At 33.1% G+C, this 16,030-nt stretch overlaps 1 protein-coding gene across 7 annotated transcripts in view; it reads right to left on the reverse strand.

Annotated features, from left to right (window-relative positions):
- Nucleotides 1-488, reverse strand: part of LOC148611025 (uncharacterized) — a 33,207-nt gene extending 32,719 nt beyond the window's left edge. For 2 of the 7 annotated variants that reach the window (XM_088591073.1, XM_088591072.1), the window contains exon 1: nt 144-484. In XM_088591073.1, coding sequence (XP_088447199.1) covers nt 144-222 — 79 coding nt within the window. In that variant the 5' untranslated portion in view covers nt 223-484. Of the gene's footprint in view, nt 1-143 lie in introns of all 7 variants that reach the window. The other 5 variants (XR_015924039.1, XR_015924040.1, XM_088591074.1 and 2 more) reach the window with 5 other exon arrangements.
- Between the last annotated feature and the right edge of the window lie 15,542 nt (nt 489-16,030).

A 16,030-nucleotide genomic window follows, 5' to 3' on the forward strand; every position in this document is an offset into this window, starting at 1 on the left:
TATCTCCTGTTATAGCTAAGGTACTAGTATATTCTTTCTTTTGATCATTTTATAACAAAACGTTCTAAATAAATAATACAGCATCAATACCTAAATCGAGCAACAAGAGGGTTAACAAGAAAAAGAAATAGAAACGCCCTTACCTTTTAGCAATGATGTCAGAAGTACAACTATTATCACCAAGATGTTCCTTATGAAACGCTCAACGAGTGTGTTATTCATTGGAACGCCAATTCTAGTCACACAAACGACGAATTATAAAGGTCCATAAACCTTGTAAATTCCTAGTGTACATAGCACCACTAATACTGTGGCAATTAACTGTGAACGAATAGATTTGTTTTAATGATCAGAAATAAATTTTACATCAATGAGTTCTTTACACATTCCAGCTGCTCTAATGATTGGCGTTTTTCTCACAATACAATTCACCTACTTTAGAGATTCAGTAAAAATTGGCATCTAATGAAAGCTTTGAAAAGCATAAAAGTGTTACTGATTTGGATGGCATTCGAAGCATACACGAAGCTAAATATTTGTTTACAAGCCGACCGAGAGTTTTTACGCGAGTAATTTGTCTGATATTGCTTGTTCCAAGTAATTATTCCATACAATAATATTGGTTTAGTTGCTCAATGTATACCTATATACTCTGCTAATGATCTTAAAAAACCAAGTGTGTATGTCATCGTGTCTTTGATGTTATGCATGCTACAACAACATTCTTATATCGGCATTGTACAGTTTTGAGATATCTTAAAACAATGCACAATATGTGTATGTACATGAAACATACAGAATAAAGGTTAATGGTATTCACACGCCCTATATATTTGGATAAACCCTAAAGACTTTTAAAATTACACTATAACAAAGGGATAACCGCCTCTCTCCTTTCCAGGATCCATGCTATTTCAATGTTTTAATTGATTTCGATCTCATACACTCCACTTGATATTGCGACCATTAAATGTCGTGGATAAACAGAGGTACTTGGACAAGGATATGATGCTAATAGATTAAGTACGTCACTCCAACTGTTCTACGGTCGTCATCATGAAATAATTGATTGACACGAATTATCTGTTTACAATATAACACATGACTTCAATACGGACTTAACCTCAAACAAGGAGCATCATGGGTGCAAGAAGCAGGAAATACTTACCTTCCGGAGCACCTGAGTAGCAATATAACAGATACCCAAACCAATAATTTATATGACACAAAACAAGTAACACAACACAACATGAAAGGGTGAACAGTTCCTGAAACCTACCCTCTGTGAAGGATGAATATTTCCTGAAACGTGTCCGCTGTGCTTCTCGCGATTGTTGATTGTCAGGTTCAGTGAATGAGGAAGAACATATTGTCAGGTTCAGTGAATGAGGAAGAACATATAACATAAGACCTGTGGTCCAGACCAAAAACGCGACGCCCTTCGAAAAAAAGTAAGCATGGAAGCTAGTATTTCTAGCTAATTTTAAAGCTTCGAAATAAAACATCTTGCATAGGAGCAACTGCCTGATGTTATCCAGGAGTGTGTTTGGTATGGCAAGGTTTAGAATGATTCTCCTCTGTTTGGGGCAAAGTTTAGTAATACCGAGGTGACTTGACTTTTCAGAAGTTTCTCCTTATTACGCTGTATCCATTTTTTATAGAACAAAGAAAGAAATGCATGGCAAATTTGGGCGGACATGTGTTGATGTGTAAAACATCCATGATCTTAAAAAAAAATTCAATAACTGATATTAATTTCAACTCAAGAGAATATTAATTTATAATGATTATACACATCTTGAGAAAATATTAGTTTGTATAAGCCATTAGAGCTTGTCAGTTTCACACCTACACAGTCGTTATAATAAACAAGTTATAGGCTCGTAGCTTTTCACTTGCATTGGATCATAACACAGTTGATTTTGATTTTCGACAAGAGTTTATCGAGGTTCTTCTAAATCTGAACCTCTGTATTATTTTTTAGGGTAGATTATACCTAAATATTATCAAGTCTATAGATATATTATTTCGCAGAAATGGATTGGGACGAACATTTCAATAGTAAACAAAGGTTACCAAACTCAGTATTAAGATAGTGCACCTTAACATTAGCTATATAAATTGTATTAGATAGTTTTTCCAATTTTCAATTTCCAATGACACTGTGAAGTCAGCCTCATATCTTGACCTACACTTAGAAATCGATGGTAAAGGAAAACTATTGACCAAACTTTACGACAAACGTTATGACTTTTCATTCAGAATTGTCAACTTTCCTTTCATCTGTGGCAACATCCCTTCAGCGCCTGCGTATGGAGTGTTCATATCACAACTCAAACGTTATGCCAGAGCATGCGAAACTACACAGACTTTTTGTATAGCGCTAGAATTCTAACAGGTAGGCTTCTGGAACAGAGTTATGTTGCTACAAGATTGAAGTCATCACTACAGAAGTTTTTTATGGACATCATGAACTTGTGGATCGTTACGGTGTATCCATCTGCGCCATAAAAACTTATTTATTTAACGTGTCATAGTTTTTCTTTCCTCTCGTCTACCACGGACTTGACTTTTTTATGAGCAACTCGGCTGGTGTTTCTAGAAAAGCTAAGGACGCTTCCCTTACCGGTGCACCTAGTCCATGCTCCCAGTTTTTAGTGGAGTCCGAGTGCTCATTTGCTTTTGTCACTTTGTATGTATGATTTCAATTACTTTATGTTCTTTGCTGTGTATGACTTCCATGTCTGGTCTTTGTCCCTGGATTACATTCTTTTGATTACTGCTATAACCTTGGTTCCATTGATTACTCATTTGAACAGTAAAACAAATGCCAATGTGTAAAAGAGAGAAAAAATTGGTTGGCACATACAAACTAAACGTTAAGTATCCTTCATTTCAAAATTAAGAGTATGACAGAAAGTAAAATATCACCCTGTTATTACAATAAAGACGTACTAATCTTGTACGCGATGGGAAAAAATATAATTTCCTAAAGCGAATAATCTCCTTATTCATTCTGGAGAATACTTAAAAAGATATTGTATCTGGAAAAAAATCTTTATTCTATTTAAAATATCCATTTAAAATGCCAAAAACGAGTATTCAACAAGTCCAATAGTTCAAGTATGCATTTGTTAATATGAAAGAGTAATCAAGGGAACCAAGATTCTAGCGGATGTCAAAAGAATGTAATCCAGGAAAAAGCTCAGTCGTGGAAAACAGACAAACACAACAATGAACATAAAGTAACTAAAATAATACATACAAAGTAACAAAAGTAAATGAGCAACTCAGTCGCAACTAAAAACTGGGAGCATGGGCCAGATGCACAAATAACATAGTAATCTGTACTGTGTCTGTGGTCAATTCGAGATGACAACCCACTACTTATTACCCAGTCATCCATGATTCGGTTGTATATTCCCTAAATCTTCCACTTCGATTTGTTCCCAAAATATTGTTATTTGAACCATATGCATTTACTGTATATCATATAACGAGAAAATGTATGGTGTATATGTCAGAGACAACAAACCCACTCGAGATGAAAATGTCAACCCAAGACTATCCACTGGTCTTCAATGAAAGAAGTGGAAACCCTCATACCACAAGGCAGGCTGCAGCTGCTCCCTAACTTCATTATACACAAGTACAGGTAAAGAGATACCACTATACACTCAAGTAGCATAAAAATAAAATAAAGGTGAAAATGAAATAAGACATAAAGATGCCAGAAATTCCCGACTAGGGATAGGCGCAAAAAATGCGGCAAACTATTTTGGTAAGTGCAAAAAATTATTGTAGACAATAAAAAAATCTGTAAACACCAAGACCCTGTTTTAATTGCATTTCATGTTTTTTTTTCCTTTTTTATTTTGTCATATTATTCTGAATACTTTATTTTTTCTGTTGTCATATTTCTTGAACGTGCATACAACTTGAATACAACGATGACCTTGTTGTGTATTCTCTAAAGGGAGACGGACAGATGTAAAAGTTCTGCTTGTTTCCGAATTCCAGTCAAAAATGATACTACAGATGTTATGTCAATATCACTTGAATAAAATTTGATTACAGGAAATATTTTACTTCACAGCACAGTACTACTCTGGAAATGTATCCCTTGGTAAATTCAAATGTATTATACCTATTTATTGCGCTCTGATTCATTTATTGTATTAATAGCATACACAATTGTTTTTGGTTTTTTTTTTCATACAGTCAAATTATGGTGTATATCTTCTGTTTAATTACACATTAGTATTATTTTTTTTTTGTTTTTTGTTTTTGTTTGTTTGTTTGTATGTTTTTTTTTTGTAAATTGTAATTGTGTTTGGAATTATGCTATATAATTGGGCGGGGCTCTTTAAGGCCCCACCTTTCCATCTTGTCATTTATACACATGGTTATTCTATGTTATGTTCTTGTTAGAAATCAAAAGTTTGATAAATTATCTTTCTCTCAATTCTAGTCTTTGTAACCAGTGTGAAGCTAGCCGTCAATACCAGCCCGCATGGAAGCTAGCCGTCAATAACTTAGCCGTCAATAATATTCAAGAATATTCATAAGATTTGTGTGCGTTCAAACAATTTTTTTTTAAATTTGAAATACCCGAATCAATTTAACTATTTAATATTTTGCGTGTAGAAAATAAGAATAATGATAGAACATACGTGTAAATCTGTAAACCATGGCGTACTTATAAATCTGCAATGATGTTATGAAATATAAAAAAAAAGTTAAGTGTAATAAACTAAGGTATCGAATACGCAATAGGGGTGGATCCAGGATTTCAGGTTATGGTCGGAATAAGACCGCTAAGTAAGAAAATTATGTTGGTTTGATTTTTAAAAAGTCGAGATTTCTGACAAAAAAAAATACAAATTTTAAGGGGGGTTGTAGCACCTATGAATCATCGCCCATGCAGTTACTTTTTTCAACATGTACACGTTCATATTACTCTTAGAATGACCTTCTAATCCTAAGAATTTAGACTATTAAGCATAGTAAACAATATTCAATATCTTATTTTTTCCTGCAATGAGGTTATTTGTTAAACGAATAAAGGTACACGGTTATTTTTTTTTTTTGCTATATCCGTAAATTAGCAGGTTATCGACTTTTTGGCTCCTCCCACTACTTTTTTCTGGTATGCATAAATTAATCATGGCCGCCACCATAGGTACGATATAAACACATTGCGATTGCGTATCCGGTTAATATTTTTTTCGTTGTTTTGTTTCCTTTTCACTTTTTTAGCTAAATGAAATAAAAGATTTTATGTAAACCAAATAATGATTTTGTTTGTATTTTTTTCACCGCCATATATATATGGCAAATCCCAAATCTCGTTCAGATTTGATTCATTATCAGTTTGCAGACGACTTGCACTGTCATTTCAGTCCTGTCGGACTCGGAGCCAGAGTGTCCGTCACAATTTAACATAAATTGGTCCCCACAAATTGAAGAAAAAAAAATCATTACAATATGATAAAACCCTTGAAGAGACAATTGACCAGGAAACTGTAATGCTGTTGGATTTATTACTGCCTAAACCCCAAGATAATAAATCAGAGGAACATTACATTATAGATCTGCCCATACAACTGACTCCTCTTCTTCAAAAATCTCAAACAAATATTTCAAATCCCAAAGAAACCAGTGCACGAATTTCAACCCTGAAATCTACTGCCATATACCGAACAGATACAAATCAGCTTCCACCTTCCTCGCGAAATTCAAAACCATAATGTTCTTAAAATCGACTTTACAACATTCAAAATATTTGTATTTATTGTTCATTTTACTTATTTTTCTCTCGGAATTAAATAAATTTTGATACATTGCTTATTTTCTTCAAACAGCTTTGACGGATTATATGGTGGTGCGGATTGAATTTCAATGTTTACAGAGTCATGCGCAATGCGTATAATTTTTTTTTCTCCCGGTTTAACGATCGGGGCTCCTCAGGGGATATGCATTTTAAAATTTTATTTTAAACATTCAAAATATTTGTATTTATTGTTCATTTCACTTACTTGTCTCTTCGAATTAAATAAATTTTGATACATTGCTTATTTTCTTCAAACAGCTTTGACGGATTATATGGTCGTGCGGATTGAATTTCAATGTTTACTGAGTCATGCGCCATGCGTATTAATTGTTTTCTCCCGGTTTAACGGTCGGGGCTCCTCAGGGGATATGCATTTTAAAATTTTATTTTAAAAATGTACACAGGCACAAAACTATTAATATAACAGGATAAAAACAATATAGGTACATTGTCGAAAATTATTGAAGATATCTGTATTTGGCTTGGAACGAGGGAAATAGCTCGGCGGAGCCTCGCATTTCCTATCCGTTCCGTCGCCTCATCACATATCTTCAATAATTTTCGATAATGTACCTATATTGTATATAGTTTTGAATGATAATAAAAACACTTTGACCCTGAGGACTATGATAATATCGCTTATTGTCTCCCTTGAAGGTCATTTTGCTAATAGAAAAATAACTGTCACTGATAATGAACTTCAAAATTTCCTATAAAACTTTAAAAGAGAAATAATGACTTTTCAATAATAAAGTATACTACATGAATTTTGCCGGAATTTTGAATTATTTGGAAGATTTATAAAGTTTTCATTCACTTTCAAAATGATTGTATTAAGAAACTATTTATTTTACAACAAATTTTATTGTTACGGAGATGTAAATCCTCAATTATAAGCATTTCAATTTAATGAAAAAATTTCCCCACGGGTTTGAAACAGGGGAAAGGGTACATAGTACCAACGTTGTGAGATGTTTTAGGTGTTTTTTAATAGAAAAAAAGTCTAATGAATAAAATTTATGAAACAAAAAGTTACATGTAATTGTTACATATAAGGAAGATAAGGCATATACAATTGCATGGTAACTATTTGAATACGTTGGAATATACAGACACGTAAACTGTTCAAGATACTTTCCAGCGCTGATAGCATTTCAAACTGTCCGTTGTACATGTACATGAGATTTTGACAAAAGATACAAATTTGTTACCAAAATAACTCCTTGTAGTATCCAGTTAAAATCTCGAGTATGACGAATTAAATATCATGTGTAGCTTTTTTCAATTCCCTTTTCTAATACAAACCTATATATATTTTATCGCAGTCAAAATAACGAATTGGTTCATTCTGATATTTACTTTTATTCAAATTCGATTTATACAGAGGGCTTCATTAGGATTTGACCCCTGGGTCCCTACTACTAGGGCTAAGCCTCCAACTACTGGTGATCTATAATGCAACCAAAGATACATGTACCTCGCCCCGTTTTGTAAAAAGGAGTAAGATCTAGTAGTGCATCTGCAAAAAAAAAAAAAAAAAAAAAAAAAAAAAAAAAAAGACGAAAATACAATAATGAACCAAAATCAAAGTCAACCTGGGGGACCAAGGTCTATTAGTATGTTAGTCCATCTTGGGACTGAGATTTTAAGCATACTTAAGGACTATCAATTCCCAAAATATTTGGAATTTCCATATCTTCCTCTTGCCTTTAGACAATTTTAATGAAAAGCTTCGCCGAGCGCAGTATGATACGACAGCAGTGCTCGAACCCTAAACAGTTGTGGCAAGTGTGGACACTATATTAGTTTTTGACACACTTAACCATAAGGATTTACAATTTATATGTTGTTGACACGATATTGTAAATAGATTTAAAGTTAACTAAAAATTTTCAAATAAGACCAAATAAAAATAAATGACGATTTTTGGACTGTTGCTCCCTTGGCACATTAAAACTAGAATAGCATAAGATATCGGAAATTTCTATGCTAAATGCAGGCAAAGATTTTTATGAGGAATCCAATAAAAAATTATTTTTCGAAATTGGACCAAAAATAAAAAAGTCTATTTTGTTCCGGGTGTAGCCCCCTTTGCCCCTTATAACTCGAAAACAGTACGTACGAGATAGCTAAAATCTTATTGAAAAATTTAGGCAGGGATTATTATGAGGGGTCCAATATTTTTCTTTAAATCGGACGAACAGTGGATCAGTGTGGACCCTTTGATCCCTTATAACTCGTAAATCGTAAGAGAAACCTGAAGTCTGATTGTAAATACAGGCAGGGGTTTGAATGATGGATCCATTCAATTTTTTTTTTTTTTTTTTTTTATGGAATCGGACAAAAAATGAAAAATACGATTTTTCCCTATCACTTGAAAACCTGAAGAGATATGTGAAATCTGATTGATAAAGAATTGTTATTGGTCCATGGGCTGGGAGGGTCCACCGTGCACCCCCCACCCCCATTCATCAAATTCATGGTGGTTTTTAGGTACTTTTATATCTCTCATTACCGAATCAATTTGTCGCCAAAGAATGTTCTCGGATTCTTTTTCAGTATAAGCCTATATTTGTACCCCACTGCGTCATAAAGCCAAGATTTTTGTGACTCAATTGTTTGAGCGTCTAAGCCGTCCTGTGATAGCATGTGTAAACAAACCAAACCAATTTAGACATTATCGTGTAGCCCAATATCTCAGCTTTATTTATATTGGTACCAAGAAAGTTGCGGTAGCACTTACAGTTTTGCGGTAAAATGGAAAAAATGTACCCCTACCCAGCCGAAAAATCGCTTAAATTGACATATTTTTCCATGTCAAACCCCTGGAGTATTTATGCGTCAGTAAAAAAATAGCATATTTGGTATTTTCTGTTTAGTATTATTACAATTTATACTTCTGGGTTTTTTTTTGATGATTTTCCTTTTAGGATGACAATTACTATGAATTCGGAAAATGGGGAATTTTCAGAATTTCAGAATTTTCTTCTACGTCACCCGATATTGTTTTTTTTTTCAGAATACCGTAGTTTAAAGAGGCTTTTTGTGATACGGTTCATTAATATAGTGTTTTAGCTTCAAAATGAGCCCAAGTAATAAATATTTTGAACTTTTCTAAGTCAAGTTAGGTGAAAAATTGCCACCCTAACCCATGAAAAAATGCCTCAACAGGAACAAAAATGTTATTTTTGGCATATAAACGGTGTACAAAAGACTTGTTGAGTACTATTGTTTTAATTATCGATGTATTCAAGATATCTGCTCATTTCAGGTGCGTATTTTTCAGTTTCAATATGACAATAATGAGTTTTTTCATAAAAACGGGAATTTTCGGAATTTCATATTTTCTTCCATTTCAACATTAATTTGCATATTTTTTCAAGTACCCTACTTCAAACAAGTTTTTGCATATACGAACACAGATAAGTAGCATCGAAGCATTCTAATGAGCCAAGGCAATGCATACTTTAACGTATTCCAAGTCATATAGCCGAAAGAATGGTACCCCATACCCACTAAAATTTCCGAGAAAAACCAAGAATTCGTATGTGGTAGGATTTTTTAAATGGTGTTGGATACATGAATGTATCATGTTGAAACTGTGATATATACACAATTTACGTGCTAAAATGCGTGATAATCTGTTTTATTCTTAAACTTCCCTTTTTGAATATTTTATGGTCTTTGGGACAATAAAAACATAATTTTGCTTGACAACGTGATTAACACAAGAAGATCTCCATAATAAATAGCAGACAGACATTGCGTACAGTTCGTGTATGCTGTAAACAATCATTTTCTTTCACATTTGGGGCAGATTTTAGTGGGTAGGGGTACCATTCTTTCGTCCAAATGACCTGGAATACGTTTAATTGTGAATTGCCTTGGCTCATCAGAAGGGTAAGATGCTACATAAATGTGTTTGAATATACAAAAGCTTTTTTGAAGTAGGGTACGCGAAAAACATTGCCCATTAAATATGAAAATCTGATAAATTCCCCATTTTATGAAAAACTCATTATTGTCAAATTGAAACTGAAAATAACTCGCCTGAAATGAGTAGATATGTTAAATACATCATTAATTAAAACAATAGTACCCAACTTGTCTTTTTTTACATCAATTATGCGATAAAAATTAACATTTTGGTTCATGTTTAGGTATTCTTTTCATGGGTGTGGGTTGCAATTTTTCACCTAATTGGACTTGAAAACGTTTAAATATTTATTACCTGTGCTCAATACAAAGCTAAGACACTATTGATTGTATTTAAATATACAAAAACTTATTTGAAGTACAATATTGAAAAAAAATGCCAATTATAGATGAAATGGAAGGAAAAATGAATGTCCGAAAATTCCCCTTTTTACAAAAAAACTCATTATTGTCATATTGAAACTGAAAATACGCGCTTGAAATGATAAGATATGTTAGATACATCGATGATTAAAACACAAAAGTACCCAATCTGTCTATTGTACACCGTTTATATATCAATAATTAACATTTGGGTTCATGTTGAGGTATTTTTTAACAGGTAGGGATGGCAATTTTTCACCTCACTTGACTTAGAAAAGTTCAAATATTTATTACTTGGGCTCATTTCGAAGCTAAGATACTATATTAATGTATTATATCACACAAATGGTTCATTGAACTATGGTATTCTGATAAAACGGAAATAACGGGTCATATACAAGAAATTCTGAAATTCTGAAAATTCCCTTTTTACGATTTTATAGTTATTGTAACCCCAAAAAGAAAATCTAAACGCCTTAATTGATCAAATATATCGGGAACACATTTATCTTAATTATGAATGCCTAAAATATGAGCTTTACGGTGTCAGTATGCTGTGAATAAGAATTTTATTTGATACTGAGACCAGTTTTCTAGGGGTAGGGGTAATATTTTCAACATTTCTTGAAAATCCTGTCTTGAAAATTAGTGTTTTTGTAGTTAATGTCGTAGGAAATTCAATTATCTATCGAGCGATACCAAATTTGAGACGTTTTGGTTGAGTAATAACTTGTCGAGTCGAATTTATGTGACTTTTGACCGAAAAATCGAAAATCTCATTTTTCGCATTTTTTGATAAATTCTTACTACGGAAATCACCAAAAATCATCAAAAGAACTCCAGAAGTATAAATTATGATAATACTAAACAGAAAATACCAAATAAACCATTTTTTACTGAAGCATAAATACTCTAGAGGATTTGACATTGAAAAATATGTCAATTTAAGCGATTTTTCGGCTGGGTTAAGGTATTTTTTTTTCATTTTACCGCAAAACCCTAAGTGTTACCGCAACATTCATTCTTGGTACCATTGTAAAGCTGAGACATTAGGCTACATGATGATACATACAAATATCTGCGGTTTTTTTTCTTTCTGTGGAAAGAAGTTCGAAGAATAGAAATACTTAAAAAATTATTTTTTGCCTCAATGAGGTATAAAAAGTTGCCAAAAAATACAAAAATGCTTCAGTTAATTTTTGGCAACAAAAATATTCTTAAATGGGAGATATAAGGGTACCTAAAAATCATATTTTGGCTGATGAGTGGGGTGGTGTCTCAGCCCACGTACTATGCAAGTTCTCCTGGTACCAAAACTTCATCAAAGTAGACATAATCACCATGAACCAAAAACTAACAGTACCATGAATACTAAAATGGGTTAGGGCAATAGTAAATAATACGCAAGTAAAGTGTATGGTCGCACGACAACGCCGACTGAAATTTATTACAGGATGCATCAAACACTCATAATATAAATTTATATCAAAACGCATATATGTAAATATGACAAAAAAATAAAACTTCAACCTGTTCAGTATAACGTCGTCGTGCTGAATGACAAGACTTGCACAAAACCCGGGAAACTTAATTCAATGAAGTGTGACCAAAAACCATAAAAGCGCCCTCTAGACTACATATGATGAAACACCCAGGAGAAAATAATTTCATTCTAATGCACTACCGGTTTAAACGAATGAAATTATATGAATCCAATAAAAAAAAAATGATTTTAAAATCGGAACCAGAAGAAAAAATTGATATTTTGGGCGTTGCCATACTTTAACTCCCTATAACTTGAAAATGGTCGAAAACACATGGAGTCAGCTTAAACATTTGTTTACAATAATTCAGTAAGGAACACAACAAAAAAAGAATAATTAAAATCGGAATGTAACAAATATTCTACGTGGGTTTTAATAAAAAAACAAACTATTTTTACCCTATTTGGTCCTTTTCTCTAAAACGGTACGGGCCACAAAATCCACATTTAATAGGAACTTTCCATTTGTATTTAGATATATTCATATCAAAATTACAAAACAATTGCTTATACACAACTAAAAGTATCGTATGGTAACGAAGTGTCCCAAGACCACGGGGACGACGACGACGACAACTGTGCATTATACGACCACAAATTGTTTGCGGTCGTATAAAAAGGCGTCCTTACCACTTATGTACCAATTTCGAAGTCGGTGTCTTGGACCAAGGTCAATATTTCCATCTTGGGACTGGGATGAGACTTTAGGCCTACTTGAGGACTATCAATTCCCAAAATATTGGGAATTTCCATATCATCCTCTGTCATTTAGAAAAATTAAAAAGGGGCTCCCATGCCACTTATGTACTACTTTCGAAGTCGTTATCTTGGACCAAGGTCCATTAATCCATCTTGGGATTTGGATGATATTTAAGGCCTACTGAAGGACTATCGTTTCCAAAATTATTGGGAATTTCCATATATTCATCTGTCGTTGAGAAAATGTTAAAAAGGGGACCCCTAACCACTTATGTACCAACTCCGAAGTCGGTTGGTGTGACCAATGTCATTCAGTCTACTTTGAGAATGGGATCAGATTTTAGGCCCATTTGAGGAATATTGGGAATTTCCATGTTTTTCTCTGTCGTTATGTAAATTTTAAAAAGGGGATCTCCTTACCACTTATGTACCAAGAAAGAAGTTGGTGGGTGGGACCGAAGTTGATTAGTCCATCTTTGGATTGGGATGAGAGATTAGGCCTCCCTGTGGACTACCCATTCCCAAATAGTAGAATTAATTTACAAGTTACCGCTTTCTATATGTATATCTAATTTTATTGTGTGCATCAAAACAAGTCCTAGCTTTGGTCTGATCTAGTTTGATTCTTGATGTACATTGTGTAAAAAAACTCGGAAAATTAAGAAAATAGCGTAAAGAATTCTGCGATTTCTTAACTACCACACAAGTGATTAATACATCTCACACGGACAATATAAAGCACTAATACAATTTACATGTACACTGTACATACATCTATGAATATCAATATGAATTCCTAATTTTGCAAATTTAGTATTCTATCAGAAAGCAAGGAAGGATTGATTAAAAGAAAATACTAAAAATAATTCTGAACTATTAGAACACGTACTTGGATATTTGATTCTAAATCTGACTTTGTTAATACACTTTATTTGTATTACGACGAGTAACTAGAAATTCAATCTTATAGTCGATAGTAGATACACAGGGCGGAGTCGAATCCCCTTTTTGTTGGAGAATTTTGTTAATTCCGTGCAAAATTTGGCCAAAATGAGCAAATAGCCTGGACCCCCCCTTTTTTTTTGGGGGGGGGGAACTATCAAGAAACCCCTTTTTCAAAATTTCTGTACCCGGTCCCGCCATTGATATTACTAGTGAAAACAAAAAAATATAATTTAGAAAAATCCGCTTATTTTTATTTCTATTTAGCGTTTTCATTACATGAATAACTTAATTCAAATTTTGAACGCACTGCTCATGAATATTATTTACGGCAAAGTTATTGACGGCTAGATTCACTTTAATGTCTTTGTAATGATGCAAACAAAGTTGCGTATCCTCTGCGATCGTAAAATGGTTCACTTCATTTTTGAAAATTTTGGCTGACAAAAATGATATTATGCTTGTTAGTAAAATGTCAATTACATTTCTCACTCTCAGAAAATAGTATTCAGTATCAAAAGACACAATTCAAAGGAGATCCCAAAGAGATATAGAAACCGTATGGATAACTTAAGATACGGCGACCAAAAGAAATTCTGGAAAATCCTTAACGAACGAGACTCTGGTAACCAGCTCGATATTGACTGCACGAAACTATCCGATTTTTATTTTAAAGATTCAAATTCTGATAAGTTCAGTGGTACTAATGAAAGATCTTTTTTTTAATAATTTTGAAAATAATAGTGAGAAAATTAATATGCCAATCACGAAGGGAGAAATGTACAAATGTTGTAAAAATTTAAAGAATAATAAAGCATGTGCCAATGACGGTATAATTAACGAATATATTAAGACCACTTTAGATAAATTTATTGATGTGTATGAAAAATACTTTAACTTGGTATTTGAAACAGGTAAAATTCCAGAGTCGTGACTAGTGGGAACTATAAAAAAAATTCTATAAAACAAAGGAGATAAATATAATCCAAAAAATTAACCACAAATAACTATAGTGAGCTGCTTTGGAAAACTCTTCACGTCTGTACTGAATAATAGGCTAGACAGTTTTTCGGATGAATCTTTCTTGATCAAGGAAAACCAATGTGGATTCCGTGAAGGATATTCCACCGCTGACAATATTGTTTTCTTCATTCTCTATTCGAAGTTCTTAAGTTTAAGAAAAAGAATCTGTATTGTGCATTCGTAGATTTCGAAAAGGCGTTTGATACCGTAAAGAGAGACACCCTTTGGAATGATAATTAATAATATAAACGGGAAAATGCTTCAAGTTATACGTAATATTTATCAAAACATCAAATCTCGTATTAATTATAATGGTCAGAAATCAGACTATTTCCCATGTGAAATAGGAGTGCGTAAGGGTGAAAACCTGACCCCCTTTTTCTTTCTTTTATTTTTGAATGATCTCGATTACTTTCTTAGCGAGAGAAATGTTATGGGCTTAAATGCAAGAACTAGTGCAATTAAAAAGGAATTAGAATTATTTTTGAAACTTTTTGTCATTTTATATGCTGACGACACTGTCATTGTGGCTGAATCGGCAAGTGATCTGCAATACTCATTGAACAAATTTAAAGAGTACTATAAACATGGAAATTAAGAGTTAATGTCGAAAAAACAAAAATATTATTTTTTTTTCGCGAAAAAATATGACTTTTTTCTACAACAATTCTGCTGTAGAAATCGTAAATGACTTTAACTATCTGGGTGTACATTTTTCGAAAAGTGGAAACTTTAAAACCTGCAAACATCATTTAGCTGAAAAGGCAAATAAAGCCATGTATAGTCTACTGAAAAAAGGGCGAGTGCATAATCTTTCAATGGAATGCCAGCTCTGTTTGATAAACTTGTCAAGCCAATCTCACGGTATGGTTGTGAAATATGGGACTTTGGTAATAATGAAATTATAGAAAAAAATCCACTTGAAGTTTTGTAAATCAGCAACGCCATGTCTGGACTTTGTCCCTGGATTACATTCTTTTGTTTACAGCTATAACCTTGGTTCCCTTGATTATTCATTCATGACCACACATGTTCTTATAAAGGATATAACCTAACTCGAAATTTACTTGTAATTATTCAGTACTTTATTCCAATCAATAAGCAGAAACAACTCATTCTTCTATGAAATACATGCATACGTATCATAAATACAAAACAAAGTGTTAAATACACAAAACATGAAATAAAACAATACCAAATACCCCCACCACCAGCTGTAGAATCACTGGTAGGAATGACTGTTCACAACATCAAGAATGGAGCGGGCAATCTTTACTCTGCAAACTCAAAAGTAAAAGATAAATAAATTTGTCAACATAGCAAGGTCATCTGCCCTCCTCTGTCTGTCTGTACTTAAATCCCCTGTGCATTGTGATCGCAATACAGGTACGTATACAAGGATACCAATATAGTGCAAAATTTGTTCCAGTATTATAACTTTCGATTGGAAATGTGTGATTGATAGTAATTGAATAGACATACGATTTTTAGTGTGATCACTCTATTTCGATCATTATGAATACTAAAACTGTAAATTCTGTATAGTCTAAAGACTTCTCTGTCTAAGAATCAGACAAAATGTATGCAAGGTATGGCACATGAAGAAAAAAATGCAGATTTTTATTGCATAATAAAAGTGTTTATTTATATCTCATATCTCCAGAAATAACAATCAAAGTGTTTGTAAAGTT

This window comes from Perna viridis, chromosome 7, assembly GCF_037379345.1.
Source record: "Perna viridis isolate PV_CMFRI_1.1 ecotype Kerala chromosome 7, ASM3737934v1, whole genome shotgun sequence".
Classification (NCBI taxonomy): Eukaryota; Metazoa; Mollusca; class Bivalvia; order Mytilida; family Mytilidae; genus Perna; species Perna viridis.